Source organism: Chlamydotis macqueenii, chromosome 14, assembly GCF_036417535.1.
Source record: "Chlamydotis macqueenii isolate bChlMac1 chromosome 14, bChlMac1.mat, whole genome shotgun sequence".
NCBI lineage: Eukaryota > Metazoa > Chordata > Aves > Otidiformes > Otididae > Chlamydotis > Chlamydotis macqueenii.
In genome coordinates this window covers 18,934,826-18,959,256 of record NC_141569.1, presented here as the reverse complement: position 1 = coordinate 18,959,256, position 24,431 = coordinate 18,934,826, and the positions used below count along the sequence as shown (strand labels likewise).

Here is a 24,431-nt window from a genome sequence, read left to right as displayed (position 1 = left end):
AGCTCCAGAGCCCACGTGCCAAACACAGCTTAAAGCATCCCTGAAGACTTCAGTCTACCAGTAAATAAGAACTGGGATTCAGAACGGGACTCTGATTGCAGAAGATAAGAGCAATAACGGCAAATTCAAGGCCAGATTGGACGGGGCTGTGAGCGACCTGATCTGGTGGAAGGTGTCCCTGTCCAGGGCAGGGGGTTGGAACTGGATGGTATTTAAGGTCCCTTCCCACCCAAATCATTCTACAATAAATTTGCTTTGCATTAAGCATTTGGTCACCAGTACTGCCAGCCTCTCCTTGTTGTGTCCCAGTTCCCCAAACACCTAAATGAACAAAGATCACACCTGCTGTCCCACAAAGCAGCCAAACTTCTGTTTTCCAAAAATCATCATAGGCATCTTCACATCTAATGAAAGACACGGCCAGACCAGTTTGCACGTAGGAGCCCGTTTGTAGCTGGTGCTCTTAATGATTAAACCCAAGGCTTCACCATCAGCTCTTCAGAGCTACCAAAAGTTCTCGGTACAGGCAAGGCAGCCTCGCACGGCTTCCAGCGATGGCCTGGGCACAGCCAGACTCACCTCAGCCACCGCTCCCAGGCGAACTGCTCTGAAATTCGGCTAATACGGCACAATTCAGGTTCTATTTGGCATTTTTAAAGGCAAAGAGAAGGAGACCGGGAGAAATACCAGCCTCAGAGAAACGCAAATTGCATGTTTGAGAAGCTTCTATGCTTACAGAAGGAGACACCCTCTTTTCCATGGGAACAGAGGAATATGAAGTAATCCAAAATAATTAAGAGGTGACTGCCCAAGAGTGAGATGCCGTGGGCAGTTCCTGCAGAAAGGCTGATGCTCTGAGCTCACCCCCCACCCCAAATCCCAGCTGCAAGAACATCCCCATGCCCACGTCCTCACGGTGGTGGGGTCCCCTGCAGCCCCTCCAGGACAGGGGAGCCCAGCAAACCCCTGAGCAGTGTGGACTTGGCCACCCCAAAGCCACCCCAGCAGCTACCAACAGCCAGAGCTTTGTGTTGAGGTAACAGCAAAAACTCATCACGCTTCTCTAACGTAATGGGCGAGAGATCAGACCTCACGCTCAAATGTTCCGAGTCATTTAATTTACAGCTCAAGGACGGGAAAAGTGTTTTCAGATGTGTTGTAAGGGATTAAAGTCAGCTATGTGGAAATCATTACCCGGCACTAACAATGCTCTACTCTATTTAAACGGCTGCTAGGACAATCCTAAGAAAAATAACCCAGCCTCGGTTAGCGCTAGGCCTTCAACACGGGGCTTCGTGGGAAACAGACCCATGAACAAGACATAACTAAAACCAACAAAGCTGCAGACACCTTATATCCCACGACTTGTTTTCGAAAAGACTCAGCGTCATTCTCAAAAGATCACTTGCATATGCTCACATATTTTACCACAATGTTTTTTCACCTGGTAACGATCTGCAAGTCTTGCTCTCTACGCTTGCAGAGCTGCTTTTAAGTTGCAAGAATTCCCGCATCTTATTGAATTTCTGATTTCTCCATCCCCTTATCAACTAACATTTCACACTTGGGAAAGCGCCAGACCGGATCCAGGACGCTGCCGTCCACTATCGTGCGGCTGTGCAGGTGTGAGCGGGTGTCAGCTACGCCAGCCTCCAGAACAACCCCACCGCTGTATTTCACCCCAATCCATATTGTCCCTTCTGCAGGGGGGACCCCATGTTCCTGCCCGTCCCCGGAACGCTGTTCATCTCCCACGATGGCACATCACAACCGATCTTATCACCAAGATAGCCGTTGGCCTGCCAGGACTGAGTCTGGAAGCAGCTACAGCCAATGCTCCTGCTTTCCCCGGGTTGTGAACCTGGCCGTGATAACCGCGAGGTGACGGATCCATCCCTGCTTCCCGGTGCAGGTGGGCAAGGCTTCACACAGCCCGGTGAGCCGGCACAGGAGCTGAGCACCCCATGGACCTGGTTCATCCTGGGCACACGAAGGAGAAGGTGCAGGATCTCTCCTCCTTCGTTCCCCTCGGCTGAAGCCATCGCTGCGTATCCAGGCTCTGGAAAGCTGCTGGTTTTCCTCTCTATTAGTCCTCGAGGAGCTCCAGAGGGGAAGCTGTGATTCATTTTTTCAGTTGTACTCTTACTGGAAACTCGAGAGCATCGTACGTTGTCACCCTTCCCATGCTCCAGCACCACGCCTGCACGGCTCGCAGCAAACGGACCCCGGCAAAACCTCTACAAGCTGGGGGCAGTGGGAGGGCGCACTCGGAAGAACATCAGCTGTGTGAGGTTCCAGGGACTATCGGGGGCTGCAGGTCCGGCAGACTCATCACTGGGCTTCCTCATCCAGAGGAACTCCACCTCTGTACAGAGGGCAGAGTTTGAGTCTATACTCAAATTCTCCAAGCAGACTCACAACACATGTGAACGCCTCCCTGCACATCACAGGAACACGAACGCGTTACTCCCGGAGCGGAGGAGCCAGAAAGCACGCCTCATAAGGAGTTTCTTCATTTGTGTAACTTAGAGACAATTTCACAGAGGAAAAAAAAAAAAAAAAGAACAAGTCTTACCATGTGATCATCCTTATCCACAAATTCACATTATTTAAACACTGAAATTCTTGGCCTCCAGTCAAGTGTATACATTTTGTGCTTAAATACCAGGATCTCCATACCACGTTTCTGTGCGGAATAATTCACCGAACTGCTTGACACCCGGGATCTTCTCCAACCAGCGGCCACGCACCCACCCATGCCCTCTCTGGCAGGCACCAGTAAGGCAGGCGAAGCAGATCCCCTGCTACCTTGGCTCCAACAGCTGGGAAGACGATGCTGGAATAGGCTGATTTAACACCAGGGCATCCTGAACCATCCCGCTAAATCTTCATCAGCGCCATCACCGCCTCCCACACTGCTCCAGCCTTACCAAGCCCACTTAACTCCCGGCCTCGCATTCTGGAGCCATTAACCATGACCTGAACGCCCTCCCCTCGTCACAGGGATCCTCGGTAATTCCTCACGCATTACAGCGGTACCCACACGAGCATTGGCTACACAAATCAACGCCTTTCATGAGCCGACAAGGATTTTCCTCCACTCTGTTGGCCAGCAACAGCCCTGCACATCTCAGGGCAAAACATGACCCGACATCGGCGGGGACAAAACACCCGTTACCTTCAGGGGGTTAGCCAGGGGAAGCGGCAGAGGATGGTGTGCAGAGGAGGAGGAAGAACCACCCCAAGAGCCCTTAAAGTCCTTGAAAAAGGACAGAGTAGACATTTTCCAAGCACGCTTGGAAAGCTGTCCCATCCCCTTCCCAGCAGTTTTCCCAGTGTGGGCTCGGGGCCAGCTCCTCCAGGAAGGATGCGGCACAAGCCCTTGCGTTCCCAGCTGGCAGATGACAAAAGCTTCAGAGAAAGCTTTTGGGTTCGCCTTCCCCCTCCGGCACAGATGGGCAGGTCCGGACAGTGCCGCCGCGGCCTTTCCAGCGGCGTGCGTCAGCAGGAACAGCGTTGGCGATGCCACGAGGTCTCCGGTCCAGCGCCCGAGGTCCTTTGGGTGCTCAACCCTCTGTTCTCAAGCGGTGCTTTCAGCACAGCACAGCTCCAACCCAATTTTATGGCTGCTTTTATTTGAGGCATGACCAGATGTGAAGTGACAAGCCTTCCCTAATAACCAGGGCTGCAGCATAACCACAAAGATGTTAACATTCAACGGAGACAGGAAGGCTTTCTTTGAAAGAGATAAGAAAATACAGGAAAAAAAAAAAAAAAAACCAAACAAAAAAAAAAAGCAAAACCAGGCCAGCTCAGCCATGCCATCTGCACCCTGGATCTTTCCTGCTGCCTCAAAACTCCTTTTCTTCAGGGGTCCTGGTGCTACTGACCCCCCCAGATCCCAGCACAGCTCCCAGCGAGCGGAGCCGCAGCAGATGTGCTTCCCAACAGCTGGCACGGTCCTTCAGCCGGCAGAGCCACAGGCAGGAGTGCTCCGGGTGCTGCTTTCCATTACGGTGTTTGGAAATCTCATGTTTGTATTCAATCAGAAACTCTCAGTTTTCCTCCTTCCAGACGGATTCTGCCACGCAGCCGATGAAGAGAAAAACCATCAAACCCAGTGCAACATTCCCAGTGACGGACTATGCCAATGATAGATGCGCCGATCTATTTGCGGTCCAGCCACACGGTCACACCAGCCCACGGCCAAAGTTTGCATCACAACAGAAATCCCACTAACTCCAGCTGTTCCCTCCCCAGTATAGGTGGAGATATTGCCTGCACAGCAAAGATCCAAACACTAATTGTTTATTCTGCCCACAAACGATCAGTCCTCCTGGCTCTTCGCTTCTTTCCCCATCGCTGTATGCAAATGTCTTAATCAAGCACATTTGATAAATAGGATACTCAGCATCTGCATCACCAACACCTCCGAAACCCAGATGGGCCACGGCGCTCCCAGGACATCCCGTCAGGCCGCACAGCATCTCCCCCCCCGCGCATCTTCCCCCCATTCCGACTTTCCTACTGAACTTTCCAGTCAAAGGGCATTTACTGACCACAGTCTGAAAACAAAGCCAGTCTTGTTCCGCGTCTCGTTAGCACATAATGTCAGGGGTTCGCGGAGAAAGGGCACAGGATGGAAGCAGCCCAGAGGGCACACGAGGGCTGGAAGCCCATCACAGCCAGGCTCGCTGCCCAGCGCCCTGCCCTCCCTCGGCACAAGTGTCTGGCATGAGGGAACCTCCTCTGGTAAAACAGAATTAACATCAAATTTCATACATCTCCAGCAAAGACATGCAGCAAACAAGCTTGTTATTTCAAATATATTCCAAACAAACACTTACTTAAAAAAAAAAAAATCTTGTGCTGATTTGCAAACCTGTTGAAGGCAGCGTACAGAGAGGATGCTGCCTGGAGAGCATCCTTCTGCCCGAGGGAGAAGATACCAACCCACGCCTCGGACTCACAGCAGAGTCCACGGTGGCGACACACAGCTGTTTCAGATGGCAGTCACCGGACCCACATGCAAACCGACCAAACGCCCCTGTCACTGCGCCCTCACCAGCACCGTGTCACCCCGCTCTGCGGGAGGCAGGTCCCGGAGCAGGGATGTGCTCATGGCAGGGAGGTAGCGCCGGACGCCCTTCCAGCGATGACTAACGGCTGGGCAGAGTCGTCTGGATGCAACAGGTCACCGGGGAAACAGCAGAGAGATCCAAGAGCCATGTCACCGAGCACTCGCTTTGGGCCAAGCTAAAAATAGACCTCATAAACTGTTACTGGAGCTGCTCTCCTTACTGTAGAAAAAATAAACTGTTCAGTTTTTCCTATCAAGAGTCCACCCCACAGACTTCTCTGGGCACGGCCGAGGTGCGTTTGCTCTCGGAGGAGCCACCTAACCGACCCAAGAGTGTGATCTCCTTCCCGGTGGTGTTAGGTTAGTGGTTGGACTTGATGATCTTGGAGGTCTTTTCCAACCTTAAGGATTCTATGAAGAGTTCCTCACCATCACCAGCTCCTGTCTGTTCCTGTTTTGCAGAGGCCTGAGCATTTATTTTCACCTAAGATAGGAGAGCCTTTAAAATCTGCATTTATGAAGGCTTTAAGGCCTGACAAAACCATTGCAATCCTCTTGCCTGCCTTCCTGCCTAGCAAAGCCCAGGCCACCTCACCCATAAAACCCTGCACCACTGCAAGGCTGCTGGCCATCACCAGAAACATCTGCTACGGAGAATCCACCACTCCTCTGGGCACACCACGAGGTCTCACGGGTAAAAACATCCTTCTTCAGAGGTGCGTGGTTGGTCAAACCCAACCCGAAGCCACAGACCCTCCTGCTGCCAGAAGTTTTCCACGCAGCAGCTTCTAGACCACCACGAGGTTGTTAATGAACGCTTCTGCATCTCAGGCAAGCTCAGACAGATCATCCTGAACCTCAGCAAGGCACATACCTGCACTGCTGCCAGACTGCTCCATGAGCTGTACCAGCATGACAGTACCCTCCCCCCCCCCGCCCCCGTGCAAGAAGTCACCTCTTAGGAGAGAAGATGCAGGTTCACAGAGATACCGCTAACACTGCGTAAGCTGAATCGGCAGCTACCACCACCAGTACGGTCACTGCTACCACCAGCAAGATTCAAGCACCACCTCCTAACCGTGAGGACACCAGCAGAAAGCTGTGCGCATACCGTGAGGAGTACTTAAGGGTCCAATCTCAGTCAAACAGATGTGAATTGATACTGGTGGCTAAAACGAGGTGTAGAAGTGGGAATTCAGCCCATTAATTCACACCACAGAAACTCTCATAGACAAGAATAAAATGCTGCCACACTGCAGGTAAAAGTTGTTTTCAACAAACCTTTGTTCCAACTCCTGACAAAGTTGTTCTGCTGCCAAACCACCTCAGCAGCTGGTAGCTCACCAAAACCTTCCGTCACCACACAAGGATTTCCAGCTCGTCCAAAGAGAGCTCCACCAGCCTGTGGGCAGCCAAGAATGGAACCCTTGTCCTGCCCAGGGTGCAGCCCCGGTCTGGGGCAGAAGACCACCCAGTCTCCCTAAAACTGCTCCTAATGGAAAGGAAAACAACCATCCTCCTTGGGTATGGGAGATTCTGCCTGCGCGAAGGGTTTTCCTTATTTTTCTTATTTTTTTTTCTTTCCTAATGCGGAAGCCACACCATCCCCAGGGCACAGCCCGAGCTCAGGGGACTCCGCTTCGGCCGGGCGGCTCAGACACCACGGTCTGATGAACCACGAGGAACCAGCGAGGCTTTGCTCCATTTACGGCAGCGCTCCTTCCCCCGCTGCCCAGGCTTCCAGTCAGAAATGACATGTTTTCCAAGAGAAGTATAAACAGTAAGTGATAGCTCTTTATAGCAGGAAATGCCTTTTTAATCTGAAGTGGAAAACTGGATAAACTTATTTAAATCTATCACAGATAACATTCATAATTTGTGAGCCTTACGAGGAGCACTCATTTTGACTGGATAACGTGTTATTTGCATTGGGAACCTTTAGCTACAGAATTAATTCAAATGGAAAGCAAAAAACCCTCCAAGTCCTAATTTTGTTTTGAAATATTCTTTAAAAAGTGCATTTGGTGGGCCCTTCTACTGTGTATTCATTGAACAGATGTTTAGGAAAATGATAGGCGGATGTTAAAGTGGATGTTAAAGGAGATTTCCATCCCTGTGCTGCTCTTGCCTCAGTCAATAAAACCTCCATCGGCTTAGAGGATCCGACCCAGCTCACAGCCCGCACAAGCCTTGCAAGGTGCGAGCGAGAATCCAGACTTGGGTCAATGAACTGGACCCACCGATTGAACCAGTGATCTTTTAAAAATCATTTTGCCTTGGCGTTTTTAGAAACGCAGAACAATTACACGGACCACAGCGATGTGCCGAGAACTGAACGTAAGGGCGCGACTCCTCCGCGGCCAGGCGTGAGCCTTCTGCGGAAGAGCCAGGCAAAGCTGACACAAGAGCACCTACCTGTTCACAGAGAGCAACAGCTGGTCCATGCACGCTTTGATCTTGTTTTGTGCTTCTAGGTGTGTCATGTTCTCCGTGCTCTCTCCGTTAATTGCCAGAATAATATCTCCTGGGCACAGGTTCACCATGGCTGCTTTACTGCCAGGGTTAATCTAGGCAGGGAAAAAGAAGGGTTACTTAAAAGACTGCTCGGTTTTAAAAAAGACCAGTTTCCTGGAATAACCAGCAAATAAAGGGAATAGTTATTTCTGGAGAACACGCGTGTTTTTCCTACACCAGCGGCATCTACCAGAGCGTGGACATCAGAGCCAAGGCTCTCTGGTCAGCCCTGGTTCACCGAGGGCCATACTCTACAACAACGCTCTCAAATCAAGAGATTTCTGTCAACCCCCCTCAGTGCGTGACTGGCTCCTCTCTTCAGATTTGACTCTGGCTTAAAATAACGCAATACCTTATTTCAAGAAAAATGTTTTAAACTGCTGTGGCTTGCAGGCCTTAAATCACACTGTGAGAGTCAATCCCTAGAGAGCACATGCAACCCTCCTCTTCGGCCAACTACGTAAGCAGAAGATGAGCGCAGTCACCCAAATTGCTTCCTGCAGAGAGGGTACATTTGACATCAGTTTTTCCTGACTGTTGTTCAAACAACGTGTCTCTTTCTAGCCCTGCACGGAATATCACGCAGCTCGTTAAGTCCTCACAACTCTTTCCTTCTGGTTTTTGTAGGAATGCCAGAACCTTATAAAACTCATAACTTCTTTCCTGAGGAACTAATGACAGGTCCAGGTACTGTTTGTGGCCAGCCATAAGACCAATCTTGCAGCCCATAAAAGACTTTCTTGAGAAGTTACCATTCCATTTACATCAGCCCAAATGTGGTTTTAATTTTTGCAATAATATAACATGATGCAAGGCATAGGCAGGACAGGTAAACGCGTCTGTTTAAACTCTTAATAGCTATATGCTTGCCCTCTAATTTCCTCTTCAGTCATTCAGAGCATCTGCTAACCAACCATGTGGTTTATGAAGAGAGCTTGACTTTCGGTTATTCATATCTCACCGCACGTAGAGTGTGATGGTGCTTCTGTTTAGTCTCGGTTTACACCAATCCTCCATCCCAGGTGATGGGTCTCTGCTCCATCACACCTTGCTCGAAAGACCCAGGCAACAGGATCATAGCTCTGTCCTCCATCTCCCCTCGGATGTAGCGTACGTCAGCGCACGGAGGCAACCAGACGCTAACAGAACAGGTATGGTTTTCCAGACAGGCTGAGACCAAGTCCCCAGCCATCTGCTCCATGGTGCCCACAAGCCCTCTGACCACCGCAGGCTGTCGTTAACCAGGCAGCCTTTTAGAAAGGCCATTTTCACCTTGGTCTGTTTTTCCCAGCTCTTTTTCCACAGGAAGAGGGTTTGGCCGTACCACCAAAGCCCGCTGTGGATCACTCCAGGGCTGCTCACAGGACCAGGGTCGGTGAAACAGCCGGCGAGAGGCGGACGGCACCCGGCGTAACACGGGCATGCTGCACCGCTCCCTGCGCGATTACAGCCATGATACCACCGAAACACGAACCCAAAGGTGTCTGAGGAGCTCCAAACCACTTTTTTTTTTTTTGCATTTAACTAGAACTGGCAGCCTGAATTAAGCTTTTTGTTGCGTTGTCAGAGTAAATTAGCATTTGCCTTTTGCTCTTCAATAGCTTCAGCCAGGCTATTTTGCTCTAAAAAACCTGCCTGGCCTCCTCCTCCCCTGTTCCCGGGCTCCCCTGTGACTCAGCTCAGAGCAAACAGGAGATATTTCTCAGCATACACACATTAGCTGTAAATCTCTGACACAGGACATTTCAACCCAGAACAGGTTCATTTTTCCCCTAGCACATTGGTTTTTGGAGCTTGTGTGAGAAGATGCAGCATTCACAGAGCACCAGGCTCCTTCCACAGCCACAGAAGCTGCCAGACCCACCAGAAGGTCAACCAGAAGCCCAACCACTACCTCCAAGGAAGCATCTCCATGCGCTTGCCCGTTGTTATCCACATCCCTCGGTGTCTGCTCCATGGCCCTGGCTGCCAGCAGACTTTTGGACTCAAGAACCTTCAGTTTGACCCAGGACAGCTGTATTTTGTTCTTGTCTACTCAATGCTGTCTAGAAGTCTGAAGGATTTTTCTCCCTGTACTGATCTTAACCAGATTGCAGCTTCCTTGGAGAATAAGCTGTTCATAAACGGGGCTCTGAGCTGTTTCCTATTTTTAGATTCTGGTTTATTTCAAATTATTTTGGCAGTACCTTTATATTAGCATTTTATAGTAGCTGTGGAGATGGCTGAGGCCTTGAAATGGAGCGGCACACCAAGAACTCGCTAGTCTGAGATACAGCACCAGTGTCACACCAGCTTGGGAGTCAGTATTGTAGTGTCTGTTGGGCTCACAGTTTGTATTTTAGTGAATAATGTTTAAAATACCTCAGGTTCTCCTAACTCACAGCTGTGCAAAGCCACTGACACCAACCATGCCACCAAAAGCCTGGTTATGGGTCAGGGCTGCGTCTGAATCCTCATGTGAGGGTCTGACCTGCTTCCCTCTGCAATTTTTCTTTGTTTGTGAATCATAGAATGGTTTGGGTTGGAAGGGACCATAAAGACCATCCCATTCCACCCCCCTGCCCTGGGCAGGGACACCACCAGGTCAGGTTTCTCACAGCCCCGTCCAGCCTGGCCCCGAGCACTGCCAGGGATGGGGCACCCACAGCTTCTCTGGACAACCTGGGCCAGCGCCTCACCGCCCTCACAGGGAAGAATTTCTTCCTTATATTTGATCTAAATCTACTCGCTTCCAGTTTAAAGCCACTGCCCCTTGTCCTGTCACTACATGCCCCTGTCAAAAGTCCCTCCCCAGCTTTCCTGTAGCCCCTTTAGGCACTGGAAGGCTGCTCTAAGGTCTCCCCGCAGCCTCCTCTTCTCCAGGCTGAACAGCCCCAGCTCTCAGCCTGTGCTCACAGGAGAGAGAAGTTTTTCCATCAGTGCTGATAAGAAACCACTTAAAATCAAGGTTGAATGAACAAAGACCAAGACAAGCCTGATGGATACGTAACTCGGGGTGGCGTAAGTGGTGTCCCCAGGACCAGGACAGGTTGCCTCTCCCCACTGCACAGTGCCATTCTGCAGGCACCTCAACGCAGAGCCCCAGCTCATGCTGTGGGGCTGACATGGGCTCCGTCCCACAGCGCCTGCTGTGCCCAGCTTGTGCCATGCCTCGTCTTGCCCACACTGGGTGCCTGCCAGGATCTGGGCTGTTTGTCTGCTTTTTCTCCAGCGAAGAGCTTGAGAAGGGCAATTACGCATTAGTAAGGAGCCAGCCCGGTCCCCCACACCCTTGATCCTGGGGCTGGGGTGCTGGTGTTTTGGGGCTGGAGCAAGGGGCTGGTGGAGAACCCTGCGGATGGACGGGGTGGTCCGAGCCCTCGCGCTGTTGGAAGCTCACGCGGTCTCCCCTCCCTGCAAGGCACCCAGCTCCCAAAGGGCTCCGCTCGTGCCACGGGGTGACGGCAACCTCGGTAAACACTCTGAGCACTCAAGTGTACGGCACTGAGAGCCAAACCCACCGCAAACTCTGCAGGCTTAAAGAAACGTAAATATTTCTATTAAAGTTCCCCTAAAGGTTTTTCTTTTTCAGCTAGACAAGAATCCTGCCTCATTTGGAAGCCCTGAGCTCCCAAAGCCACAATTTTATATGGCAATAACCCAGCCCTGATGTGAAATCCTGGCCACCGGTTAACTTAAGCTGCTAATTATGTTGCCCTGCACTTGAAGATGTTTTCCCAGCCACGTAACTCTAAAGCTAACTGATGGAGACTTGGGGTGAAGTTGCACAAGGCCACTTCGTCAATCCCATGGCTTGGGAGAGGATAGAGGAGCGTCTCTCCGCACTTTCCCGCCCCAGGTACCATCCGGCCTCTTCCAGCCCTGGTGCTTGGTGGGTGTTTTCCAGCACAGCCTGGGATGCAATCCAGCAGAACTGAACAGTTACTCCAAGAAAACTCAGACTAACAGGTCCAGTGTGCTGGACCGGTCATCTGGGACCAAGGAAGGGATGGTGTTCGCTGGTGGCGAGCTCTTCGCTCTACGTGGCGTACCCACGACCCATCACCCAACCACAGCAGCATCTTCAGCTGGAAGGAACTGGAAGAGCACAAACTGCATGCAGGACCAGTCAGCATGCTGGGGGTGCCACTGGCACTGGTGTTTCCACAGCTCCTTGTATGCCCACGGAAGCACATTCGCCTGTCCTCTGCCCAAGGCAACCGCACAGCGTGGCGCCCACTCCGGGAACGCAGCGTAAACTCGCGTCATTTTTAGTGCTCTCCCAAAATTAAATAAAGTCAAGACAGAACAATGTTCTGTATTTAACCCCTCCACAAAAATAAACAGCTGCTGCTCTGTTTCTCTTAAAAAAATGCAGATGCACAAGAATTTTTATAAACAGAAAATGCAAAAATAAACAAAAGCTGTGCACAGCTAACAACATCGTAAGAGCCGAGCACGTGGGGGTTCGCAGGGCGCGTGCCCCCCGTGAGCAGCTCCAGGCTCTCGAGAGCACGGAGAGCGGCCTCTCCCCGCGCAGCGTGCCGGCAGAGCACGTCTCCTGCAGGGATTCGCTCCGGTAGGGAGCCAGAATGGATTGTTCCCCGCTTTTCTAAACAGCATTATGTTCTCCCTAAGCCCCTCAGGACATGTCTCATCTGCGACGGCTTTGTACGCCCTCCACATAGCACTGTGCTTCAAAAATATACTGGAGGTCCAATATCGGCACCTGTCTCAGTCCTTTTACATTATTCCAGAAAAGAAAAGAAAAAAAAAAAAAAAAAAAAGAGAATTTTAAAGCAACAGCCCCCACCCCGAGGATAACGAGCGGAAACGCGGCCCACAGGCTGTAGCACCAGACCAACGCCCCACGAGCTGGTATCTCCTTTTGCCAAACCATCAACCAGTGAATTCCATCTACACAACTACAAACCAATTTTTTAAAGTAAGTTTTTCCAATTATTTTCCCCACCACCTTCCCCAGGATTACCATCCACCTCTCTCCGCTCCTCCCAGGGGACCAGCCCTGAGCATCCCCTCCCCAGCCACGCAGACACTGCGATGCTACGGAACAGACTGGAAACCCCCCAGCACCAGCAGCGGCTATCTTATCGCTGAAGCCTCGTTAGGATTTACTAAGTGCTAGCATCGGACACCAGGCCAATAAAATAAACCACGTTAAGGCAACTGCTGTCCTAAGCCAGTTGGTTCGGCAGTCGCGCAATCTCGTTTCGTAAGCAGGATTGTTTGCACCGAGAGTTTACCTTTGGAGCATACATCATGTTATACGTTCCCCTCGGTTGATCACGGGCGGCAGCGTGCCACGGCTGCGAGATCAGTCAGCGCAGAATGCGTCTTTGGGGACAAAGTCCCCCGTGTCTCACGGCATGCGTCCCGCTGCCGGCATGGGGATAACCCCACACGCCGCAGCCCAGCTCAAGCCATCACTAGAACTGGGCCAACACCACAAGCTGAAATAATCAACGCTTCAGTGAAAGACTAATTTGTGATATTAACTTAACTCCTTTTCTCACTTTTTTCCCCAGAAACCTGCCTCCGTAACACCACGCATGCCAGGATGCAACTGAGCTGGGGACGCGGCTCCTCCTCGCTGCCTGCACAGCCATCGGAAGGATGAACTCTGTATTTATTACCCAGCTCGTTTCTACTCAAATTAATGGAAGGCCAGTCAAACCAGTACAATAAAGGCAGCTTTCTCTCTCCCAGAGCTCCTTCAGTTTACCCTTAGGAAAAAAAGCGCTACTGGAACCAACCACAGTGCATCCCACCAACTAACGGAGCCGGCTCCCCAGGATGTAAGGGGTTAAAACCCGCAATCCCACACAACCCCGCCCTGACCACACCGCTCTGCTCTTAAATAAACGGGAGTTTGTTACAGGCGAGCCTGGGGAAATCTTCTGTTCTGCCAGCACGATCAAAAGGCCCTGATTAAAGCCTTCGAGAGGCTTTCAAGACGGTGTGACAAAATTCTCAGCTTTTGAACAAAGCCAGCCTGTTCCATCATCAGGAAGGGCGCTGCGAGGCAGCGGACGATTCTAGGGCAGCAATATCCCTGAAAACAGGAAGAACCAAGCGTTAAACGACTAACTAACGAAGATAAATTCCCCAAGCCCTTCAAGCATTCTTTCCAGGGATTCTCTCCAGCTTTTCTAAGCATCGTGCCTCAAACTGACATGCATTCCTCACCAATCCATTTGCATTTTTCTAATTACTTATGTAAAAGTCCAGCACATCAAGACATTGTTTGAGTGTGCTGCGCAGCACGGTAAGTGAAGAGCACTGTTTTTGCAACGTGAATTCGTTTAACTACTGAAGAAAACAAGAGGGCTAAAGGAAAAGAACCAGAGCATGAGCATTATAGGAGGCAAGACACTTGAAAAATCCATTTGAGTCCAAGTGCTGGGGGATCCAGATCCAAATTTAGAAGCAGATTTGTAGTGTAGATCCTAATCCAGCTCAAAGGCTGAGGTCTCTGTACAGAGAAGAGGCTCAGAATCAATGAAGTCAGATACAAATTTTAGAGCAACGAACCTTGGTGCAAGCCTTTGAAGAGCTGTTTGAGAAAGACAGCAGTTGTTCAGAACCAGTGAACCCTTGACGTAGGCACGCTCAGGGCATCACCACAGTCCCTGAGACACTGCACGCTGCTGGGCAAACTGGATACAGCGGCAGCAGAGGAAGTGTTTTATGACCATAACTGGTTCATCTCCACGGGTGTTCGGTGCTCCACTCTCCTGCGAAGCCTCCCCTTCGCAGACACCTCGCAGCCAGCAGCGGAGCTTCTGGTTTGGAGAAACCTCTGGGTGCCTGGCCCTCTGCCTTCCCAACTACGAAGGAAAGCAGCCACAGAGGTATCTCCAAACAGAAGAAAATTCTCCAACATAAAGAAGTCTGAATGTGGCCAGCAAGTAAGACTGAAGCTGAGGTTCATCTCACACAGCCCATGGGGGTTTGGGCTTTTGCAACGTGGCTGCTTTCTCCCAGTTTAGTTGTGAATGCCAGACACTGCACAGGGGCTGTACCAGTAGCTTTAAACACATTAAAGGCTTCTGGGAAGCATTTGGTGGCTTACAGCAAACGGCAGCATCCAGAGCCAACATCCCGCGAGCCTCCCAGCTGAGCTCCTACGCTGCGGCGCCCGTTACCGAATGGTCCTGGATTTAACTGCTCACCACAGTTCCTCATCTAGCTGTGCATGGCCCATATCTCATAATTAAGAATAACTACTTTCAATAATCTCCTTTAACCTGGAATATTCTGCTTTCCGAAGCTTGTACTGTAAAATGTCATCCGCACGTAATCTGCTGTCGGTCCACACAAGACGCAAAATCACTTACGGTTTAACGGGTGCGAAGTTGAGTTGCTCTAGTTAACAAGAAAGATTGAGTGTGGCACGGCCTTCGAGGCATCTTTATGATGTTTGGAAAATTCATTAGCTGAAATACTCTTGCACAGCATTTTTTTTTTTTTTTCTTTTTCAATAGAGCTCTGTGCTCTCTGGTGAGAAAGCGGGTTTATTTTAAGTCTCCGCTGGCTGTAAAAGCTCCTCGAATGCCACACCGCAGCTCGACATTTTTGCAATTGCTCCAAGCAACTCCATGAATCTTGGGTTTGCTTGAAGTTTTTGTGTAAGGCCTGAGGTAGAAACCAAACACAGCCTTATCTTCCAGGGCTTGGGGCAAGCGTGGTGTTAACGGCCACGTACAAATCCACGGCATTAACAAGCTCTGGCCAGATACGCCGCGGGTTGCTTCGGTACGTATCCGGCTGGCCGTTCTGCGATGACAACAAATCAAGCCGAGTATTTTCTGTGAACACGTTTGTTTTAGCTTTTTTTATCTACATTTCCAGATCTTGAGAGATCTACTGTTTTCCTTCACACTCTAGCGTCTGTGGTCACAGATGACTTAAAAACCAGAAACATTTTCGCTAAGTGTTCGGGTATCTAAGAACCATGAGTCAATGCATCTTAAGAGCTCAGAAATCAAACAAATTCAGTTAGAAATACTGCATTTAAGAGGGCTCGTGCCTTCTAGGATTTGCCACGTGACTCCTGCAGACTTGAGCTGCATTCCCCCCCACCTCGAACTACAAAAACCCCTAAAAAGTTAAATGGCAATAGTCTGCACTAATTCCACACAATCCATAATGCCATATTTGTATTCAAACTAAGGGATTGATCCCCCCCTCAGCAGGACCAGGATTACCACCATCTATTGTGCTATACAGCAGCAAAAAGTTCAAGGAAAAAAAGAATAATTCCACACGTTTCCCCTTGGATGCTTCCTACCCTAGCAGGGCCATTTCAGTAAGTCTGCTGTCTGACTTTATTCTCTTTTACCCCTGCATCAAGCGGGATACAGCCACGCACTTTTCCAAAATCCGAATACCTGTCCCAACAGGCAATCTTTCAGTCTTCAAGAAGTAAGAAAAATTGACATCACCATCATTTAAAACAAATAATAATAATAAAAAAAAACAAACAAAAAAAACCCCTCAAACCAGAAAACCCCTGGCCGCAGCCCTAACTCCCTGTTTCCCTGAGCCCGTTCTGTTTTGTTCCACCTGGCAGAGGCCCGCAGCATTCTCAAGGGTGTGCTGGGTTTATTTTGCTGAGCTCGCCCCAAGGTCGGACCTGGCATGGCCGGACCTACGTGAATCATTCTTTCCGCCTGCTTTCCCGCTCTGGATTATCAGCGTGCTTGATTACAGTAATTAGCATTAAGCTTTCATTCCAGCATATTCCACTGTTACTGGCTCCTCAACCAGCACAAGCATTTATTCTTTTCTTTCCGTTATTAAAACCTCAGCAAATATAATAGGAATTAATTAATAGGAATATAATAGGAGTTATATTTGCAGGAAATATATTTGTTACCTACTTTTGTCAGGTAAGAACAGCTTTGAGTGTAGCCACCCAGATCCCTCACTGCAGACTTGACAAGCAGCAATCATGGGAGGAACGATGAGAATGCAAAGGAATGACAGGCAAAACTATTTCTTTCCACTTGAAAAAATAAAAAAATAAAAATCATCCCACCTGAACTACCGTGTTATAACAAACGTTGATGTGCAACCAGCTGAGAAACAGCCAGCATCACTTGGTTCTACACAGGCAATAAACCCACCAAAGGTCAGCAGAAAGCAGCTGGGGTCCTGGTTTTAGGATTTATCAACCCAGAGCAACTCCTTCAGCGCATCATTTCCACTTAGTGAACAAATACATACAAGTTCCACGTAATCCCAGGACAAACCCTTATGGAAAGCAAGGAGAAAAGCCCCGTTCCCTTTGCTGGCATCTCTGGTTCTTGCCTCCTCCGCCAACACGCGTGCGGCCCCAGTGTCGCTTAGCCCGGATGCCCAGCGCTGTGCTTCACGCTCCACCATCTCCAACCCACCCCACACGAGAACAAGCCTCGCAGGCCATCCCAAAAATAATCACCCTGAGGGGGCACGCTCCAGCGGGATCACGGCAACGCGGAGTCAATGCCACCGCTTGTACTGGAATTCCTCCCTCCGCAGCATTCCTTCCAGTATCCCAGCCTTTCACAGGACACGTATTTGCGCAAATACAAAAGCTACTTAAGTTTAAAAGTCAACCTGAACTCGAACACTGCCTGGATAATGGACCGCGGAGCAATTATTTCTCACCCTTCTTGTGTTACACCTCCAAGCCAGCACTGAAAACCCATTTTTGCTGCTCTGCTAGAGACCAGTGCATAAACTGATGTGGAAGCCAGCAGAGAAAGGAAAAAACTGTATTAAAACCTTTTTGTACAAATACCTGAATCAGTCCATTTATCAATTATCTGTGCAGCCAAGTCATTTATAATCTGTGACTCTAAGAGCAGCAAGCTTGGATTAACACTGGCAGAGCTGGGTGAGCGACACTGACTGCTCTAGGAGCTGGACAAGCCAGTTAAGTGATTAAAGGCATTCAGCTCCTCCAGTTACACTAATGACTGATTATTGTCTAATCCCAGGCAAGGGGCAGGCCAGCTGTGATCCCACGCAGAGCCGCAGCTCGCACTGATGTGGTCACCAGAGCGGCCCAGTCAGTTATTCCATTCCTGCTCCCAAACTGGGGTCGCCACTCAACGGCGACGCCGTCCCCGCAGCAAAGCCCCCTTTCCCACTGAGGAACAGCGGCTGTCAGCCACCAGAAACTCAATTCGGGCTGAAAACCACTTTCTACCAGATCATTAAAGCCAACTCCAAGCAGATGTTTTGGGCCATTCCCCTACCCCTGTGAGTATCATGAGGAGGAGGAACCATCAATTACATCATGTACGACACCCGGCCTCACTTACTCTGGCTGTGGGTACAAAACGAGCTGGGTTTTACCCCAGAGCACCATTCCCTTCCCAGCACTGTGCTGACGGTGCCCCCAGATCATCCCAGCAAACTCCAGCCCTGCTCATCCAGGTCCCTCAGAAAATGCAAGAAGAAATAGGAGAGGGGGAAGGAGGAAGGAGAAGAAAAGAAGAAAAAAAAAAAAAAAAAGGTGGCTAGCACTCCTGGCTTTTTACATGGCCACATGAGAAAGGTGCCCCAAGCACACCCTTCTGGATTTAGATTTAGCTCTCCTTATCTTTAATACTAAAGAATTCAACACTCAGCTCCGCCTCCAGCCCCAGCCCCAGCCTCGCCTCGCTAGGGCAGCGCTCAGCGTCAGCCGCTCCCAGTCACTTGGGCAGCCGGATCTTCACCCCTTGTCATTTAAGATCCAGCGGCCCACAGAGGGAAGTGACCTGCTTTCAGGAAAAATATATCATTCCTGGATTTCATGGTCATATTGGAAACAGCTGCAAGGGACGGGCTCAGCACCACCAGCCACACCTGCGCAAACGCAGGGACCTCGCAGGGGGCTAAGGGCTAAATCCGGTCCTGGTGAGCGAGCCAAGCCCCATTTCACAGCAGGACTGTGTGATTGTTATTTTCCCTGCTGCCAAATCCATAGTTTTTGCAAGTTTATCCCTTGACAATACTGTCATACACCACTTCCAGGGACTCCCTTCAGCTTCCCTTCCTGCCCCACGCTGCCTCCTGCTCAGCTCAGCTCCCGTCACCCCGACCGCTTCATTATTTCCCTTCTAGCAGCGACGCTTCGGCTTCAGGTCCCACAAACGCAACATTGAGGAACTCTGCCTTCGCTTAACCCGGAGCCACGCCACTTTGGAGAAGGAGCTGCACCCTCCTGGGTCCTCCCAGCAGACAACAAAGCATCGCTCACCCTGGCTCCCGGGGCTGCGACACATCTCTGCGCCCTTCCAGCTGGTGAGAGGTCTGGGGAGAAACAGTTTTCTGCAGTAGCTTAGCAAAAAGTAGAGAAAACCAACCTATTAATGACCGACTAATTGTTTTTCCAACCTCTACGTGGACAAATTAGTGTTTTCTAAGTAGGCAGCTAGCCTCGTACCCAGAACTGAACATGGGTGGCTTTCAAATGCCTCAAATCCCAAACTATAACCTATGAATTCCCAACAAAACCAGTCCAGATAGGATGCTTCCAGAGCTGCTCAGCCCCAAAAGCAGGGGGTCCTCAGCCCCCCCGGGGCACAGAAGCGGGGTGCAGCCCAGCGCACCCACAGCGCGCCAGCATCTCGGGCTCGCAGCTGGATGCAGGAGCCCCAGAGTCTGGTCCCACCTCCCGGCAGAGTTTCTGCTTTTCAAACTAGATTTGTCATTTAATGGCATTTTAATATAAAACAAATAAAATAAAGTTTTTAAAAAGCCCTTTGAAGGAAGCAGAAGTCAGCCAAAAGCCTCAACAATTAGGCTACAGCAAGATGCTCCCTCCCTCCTGCAGCGACCCAGCCTGGGCAAGGGGGCTGGAAAGAACAGATTAATTAAACCGTTTAACCAGACAATTACAGAGTAAAAAAGTGACTATGGCACCACACCAGCCACGCTCAGTGCCCTGCCAAGGGGCAGGGCTGCAGGGACCCGCCACCAAGCAGAGCCCTGGCTCCCCGAGGAGCCCCCCAGCAGCCCCTTACTGCACCCCCACACCTGGGAGCAAGGGCAGAAGACAATTTTTCCCCATTTTAACGTTTCCAGTTATTATTTTCAGAGCTAGTGGGATCTTTTCGAGACAGCAGAGCTCCCTACACCCTTATTTACATTCCCAGGGAGTTGTTTATCACCCTGCATACAGCACACCAGAGCATCGCCCCTCTCTGCAGCGGGAACAGAATTAAACAACCCGATTTAAGAGGCTGCCACGCTCAGTAATGTGAAACAACACCCTACAGCTGCTCCTTGTGATCCAGAGGCCTGGTGAGAATTACCCTCACACCTCCCAGGCTTGCCGAACCAAACAAGGAATTTGGCAAGCCACCTGTCCAGGCAAACGCTGACTGTGTTTTTTCTTGTTTAGTATTCAACCAAACTTTTGGAAAGTAACAGGAAGACAGGCTCCCACCGCTAAATTAAGATGTTCATCTCCAGCACGGGAAGATTTTTTACAGTCACCGAATGGCAATGGTGTGGTTTGTTGTGATACACCCCACGTTACCGGGGGAGAAAGGGGGCTTCCCCGCACGTGGGAGACAAACGCTGAGCCCCAAAACCCACGTGCCTCCCTTTGCGGCACAGACACCCCGGCTGTGTGCGGACAGACGCGTGCCCGTCCCCCCACCATCCCAGCCTTTCCCACCCGGGGTCTTCCCTCCTCTCCATCCAACTCCTCCTGCTACTCCTCCAAAAACACCCTCACTGCGTGAGGGATGGTCCAAAAGCAAACGCAGACGCGTAAAGCCGTGTAACGGGCACATCTGAACTCAAATTCAAACCAAGGCTCTTTAAAACACGCTCTCCTCCGTAATTACCTCGTTAAAACTCAGGGTTCGCATTTTCCCTTTTCCCTCACAGCTTTGGCAGATGAATGGAAAAGACAGCAAACAGCTTGTACGCATTACGACAGCACTTTTTAAGTCACGGCTCCTTTCAAAGCCTCTCAACGCTCTCGGTGTCGGCTCGAGCTGTCCCAGCAGAGCTGGGCGATCCCCCACCGCCCCAGCAGTCCAGCCCCTGTCCCACGGCGACGGCAACGCCATGGTGCCCAGCACCTCATCCATCCCACCACCCATCACCACACCATGCTCACAGGGCACGGGTTCACCCCCGCCCCCCGCCACACAGATTTATGCACAAAGCCAATTTCTTTGCAAAGAAGTTTCCAGAATACATCTTGGTGAGGTTAAACGCAAGCGTGAGTGCGCTTACGCCGTAATTACTGCGGGGAACGCAGTAGCCTGCACAGAGAGGCTTCTTGCTAACTTTACTGGTGCTAAAAAAACCCCAGCAGCCTGTGAACTCGGGCCAGGGCAGGGATCCAAGCCCTGCACCACGCACTAAAAACTTTGAAAGTAGCTCTTTATAAATTAATGTTTAAAAAAAAATAATTAAATAAAACACAGAGAGATCAGGGAAGAGCACTGCAGTCAGAGGGAAAACCTTGCTGGTGTGTATTTGGGTGTACAGATAATAAGATTAAATTAAAAAAAAAAAACCAACAACCTAAACGCTGCTCCCTGCCAGCCCCTGGTACCAGAGACCGGACCCCGGCCGCATCCCCGCTGCCCATCACCGGTTACCGGTCCCCGCTCCCCCCCCGTCCCGGCCCCGGGCTCACCCTGGAGATGGTCAGCGGAGCGCTGAAATCTTTCCCCCCCACCAAACGAAAACCCCACGGCGAAGGGCCACGCAGGACCACCGAGTGGGACATCACGGCGGCGGGATGCTCCCTGCCCACGGGCGGCTGCGGCTCCCACTCGCGATCACCGGCCGAATCACTTCGTGCGACTCCAAAAACGCCGGGACGGGTCGGTCCCGCCTCCCCGCCACGCCCCTCATTGCGGGGCGTGGCGGGGAGGCGGGACCGACCCGTCCCGGCTGGCGTGGGGGGAAGTTTTAGCACGGATTTTCCTCTAAAAACTTTCACCCGTGGGTTTTGGAGCAGTAGTAAAGTCGAGCGTGTGCGTTTGGTGCGGTCAAAGCCTCCGCTTCGTCCTCTGGAGCGGAAGGCAAACGATGTGGCAGCTCAATAAAATGCGTAGTTGCGACCGTTTCATTTGCCACGCGCCCTACGTGGAAGAAGAAAAGAGAAAATTTTCAAGAAAATGGGTCCGGTTGGGTTGAAGGGAGTTTGGGTCCATGCACCCAAGCGTCACAGGCGGCACTGGGTACCGCAGAGCATCCCTGCTTCCCAGGGGTACGGGTGACTCAGTGACCGTCGGAGCATCCGGAAGATGCCCGCACCGCAGAGGGTGCGGAAAGCGATGAGTGGGCAGCACGGCTGCTCCCTCAAAAGCAAAACTCAAAACGCCTGGGCTTGGGAAAGCTCCCTCTCTTCCTGGAAAGGGCTGAGCTGGAATATCCCACTTCAAAAAAAGGGACTAAACAAAGGATTCATTGTTTGAAAAGTCCGGTTTCGTCAAGTCACCCTCTCATTGCTCGGTTTCTGTGAGTTTGATTTATGCGCTGTTTGCTGCGAAGCCTTTCAGCACACGCTCGTGACACGGGGAGGTTCGTCTGACCGCCTCACCGCCGTGCCCGCGTTACGTGGGGGCCTTCGCTCGGGGAGAGGGGTGGGAGCTGAGACCCTGACACACGCTCCTGAGCCATGCTGCAGCCTTGTGATTTAGCGAGGGGAACACAGTGAGCGTAGCGTGTTAGGAACCCAAAACACAACCACCTTTGTTTGCTCTGCTAGGAAGGGTGCCCACGGAGGAGCCATTCAGCGGCAGCCGACACCAGCAGAGCTTCCACCCAGACTCTTTGTTCCACGCGAGCGCGTGCCTCTGCCGAGAGAGGCTATAAAAGCTGACTTTTGTCTGTGCAACTGGTGATGAATCATACCTCCTCATTCCTGCATGATATCACCCAGCCTGCAGAAGGCTGGGAGTAGGCTGGCCTGAGGTTTCCTTGCTTGCCTTAGAAAATCCACCCAGCCAAAGACCGAAATTTGTCCTGCAGAGAGCTGGAGGTGTCAGAAACTCTCGTTGCTGGGTGACGAGGAGCATTTCCCCGCAGAACTGAGCTAAAGACGTGCACAACTGCGGCACGGTGGCACTGGCATCTCCTTCCTCTCGGGAGGGAAAAGAAAAATAATCCTTTCTGCGAAAGAAACTGAGTTTGCTGGAAAGTAGCAGAAATCAAAGTAGAGAAAAAGAAAAGAGCAGAGAAAAAAAATGGAGACTGCACCTCTGTGGGGTCAAACATTTTCCACGGGCACTCATCGGGGCTTCATTACCAGGGTGGTTTCCAAATTGCACGCAGGCTGTGAGCAGCAGGCTCTGCTGCACAGCAGACCGTCGGGGTTTTCAAAGTAATTCGCTGGCACGGGAAATGGATGATCAAAACACAGAAATCCCCACTATTAAAGTATTCATTTCAAAAGCTGATGGGAAAGCTGCTGGCTCCGAGGCACTTTCTCTTTCTGGCCTTTTGAACGCTCAGCCTAGCTCACCCCTCATGTAACTCAAGGCTGGTCAAAAGCTTAACCCAAGGAAAACACAGTTAGAGTTAGCCACACTGGTATAAACTAGTGGCTGTGCTTATTCCAGATGAGACCATATTCCAAAATACCTTAAACTGAGCCGAGGGAGAGGCAGTTTTACTCTGAACAAACGTGGCTGCAGCTGGATTGCTCCTGATGGAAAGTGTCCATGTGTAGAGCAGCCCTCAGGTTTCAGAACTGCATCAGGAATTAATTTGGCACCCCTCTATCAGCGATAGATCTTTTTTTTCGCAGGATCTGGGGAAGGAGGACATTAGCTAAAGAACTCCACATTTCACAGGTGCCTCATTCTCCTTCGGTTGCTCACACCTTTTCACACGTGCTTTCTTCGAGCAAGGCCAATACAGTTTTGCAGCCCGCAGGGGACCCGGTCAAACTCTCACTTCAATCAACCAAAGGGGGCTCATAAATTTATTTTTTCATCTTTCATAACTTGAGAATTTTTAAATTATATTTTAAGTCATTTCCAACAACTAATTGGAGCAGGAATCAAGAGAACCGATGGAAGCTGATCTGAACCCTGCTGTGGGAGCACGCCTTGACGCCCAGCTAAACACAGTCTCTCCAAAATGCTCATTCTTCTGCCGAGTGCTGAAACCCTACAGCGAGCTCTAACAAAGACCACACATTATTCAAAAGAGAGGTCAAACGTGTTAATGAATTCAATCTCATCACTCCATCCGCTTTATCTTCCCCCTCCTATATTTTCCTTGGTGTTTGTTTCCAGTATTTTTCCACCCCGAAGCCTTATCACCTCTTTGTTTCTTTGTGAATATTCCACCCCGACTCTCCTTCGCTGCTGGTGACACTCTCGGTTTCCTTCCTTTGTTATCACAGACCAACTGGGTAAACTACGGATATCCAGCTCCGTGTCCCGTTTTGAACGAGCATTCAGGGTTTCCATTTGCCATGCTCTCAATGCCTAGCAGAGGTCCCGTGCTTATTGGGGAGGCCCTATAATGACCCCCCAACATTGTTTTTGAACATCTGCCCACATGAGAGTGATTTCAAGCACTGTTATGGCTTGATAGTTCTTCCCCAGGACAGGAGATTTCCTTGCTCTACAAATTGCCTTCTTCTGGACCACGGCTGCTTCTCCTTAGAGCGGTTTCTGGAGGTTGAAGTTGGCCACAAGTCCTCTATAGCAGCAGGCTGGGTCTAATGGAAGTAGAAATGAGACCCTCTGATACTTTCACATCAGTTTAAGGGTGATAGGTTGATGTAAGGGCCTCTAAGAACATTTTCTTCAGTGTTTTCCTTCTTATTGGGATAGAAGTTAGTAATTTATAAATTGCTTGATAGACACAATTTGAT

At 50.6% G+C, this 24,431-nt stretch overlaps 1 protein-coding gene across 1 annotated transcript in view; it reads right to left on the bottom strand.

Annotated features, from left to right (window-relative positions):
- PDLIM4 (PDZ and LIM domain 4) overlaps positions 1-21,401 on the bottom strand; it is a 42,841-nt gene extending 21,440 nt beyond the window's left edge. The window contains exons 1-2 of the mRNA XM_086758910.1: positions 21,231-21,401; positions 7,496-7,647 (exon numbers count right to left, since the gene is read on the bottom strand). Coding sequence (XP_086615036.1) covers positions 7,496-7,647; positions 21,231-21,323 — 245 coding nt within the window. The 5' untranslated portion in view covers positions 21,324-21,401. The remainder of the gene's footprint in view (positions 1-7,495; positions 7,648-21,230) is intronic.
- Positions 21,402-24,431: the final 3,030 nt, after the last annotated feature.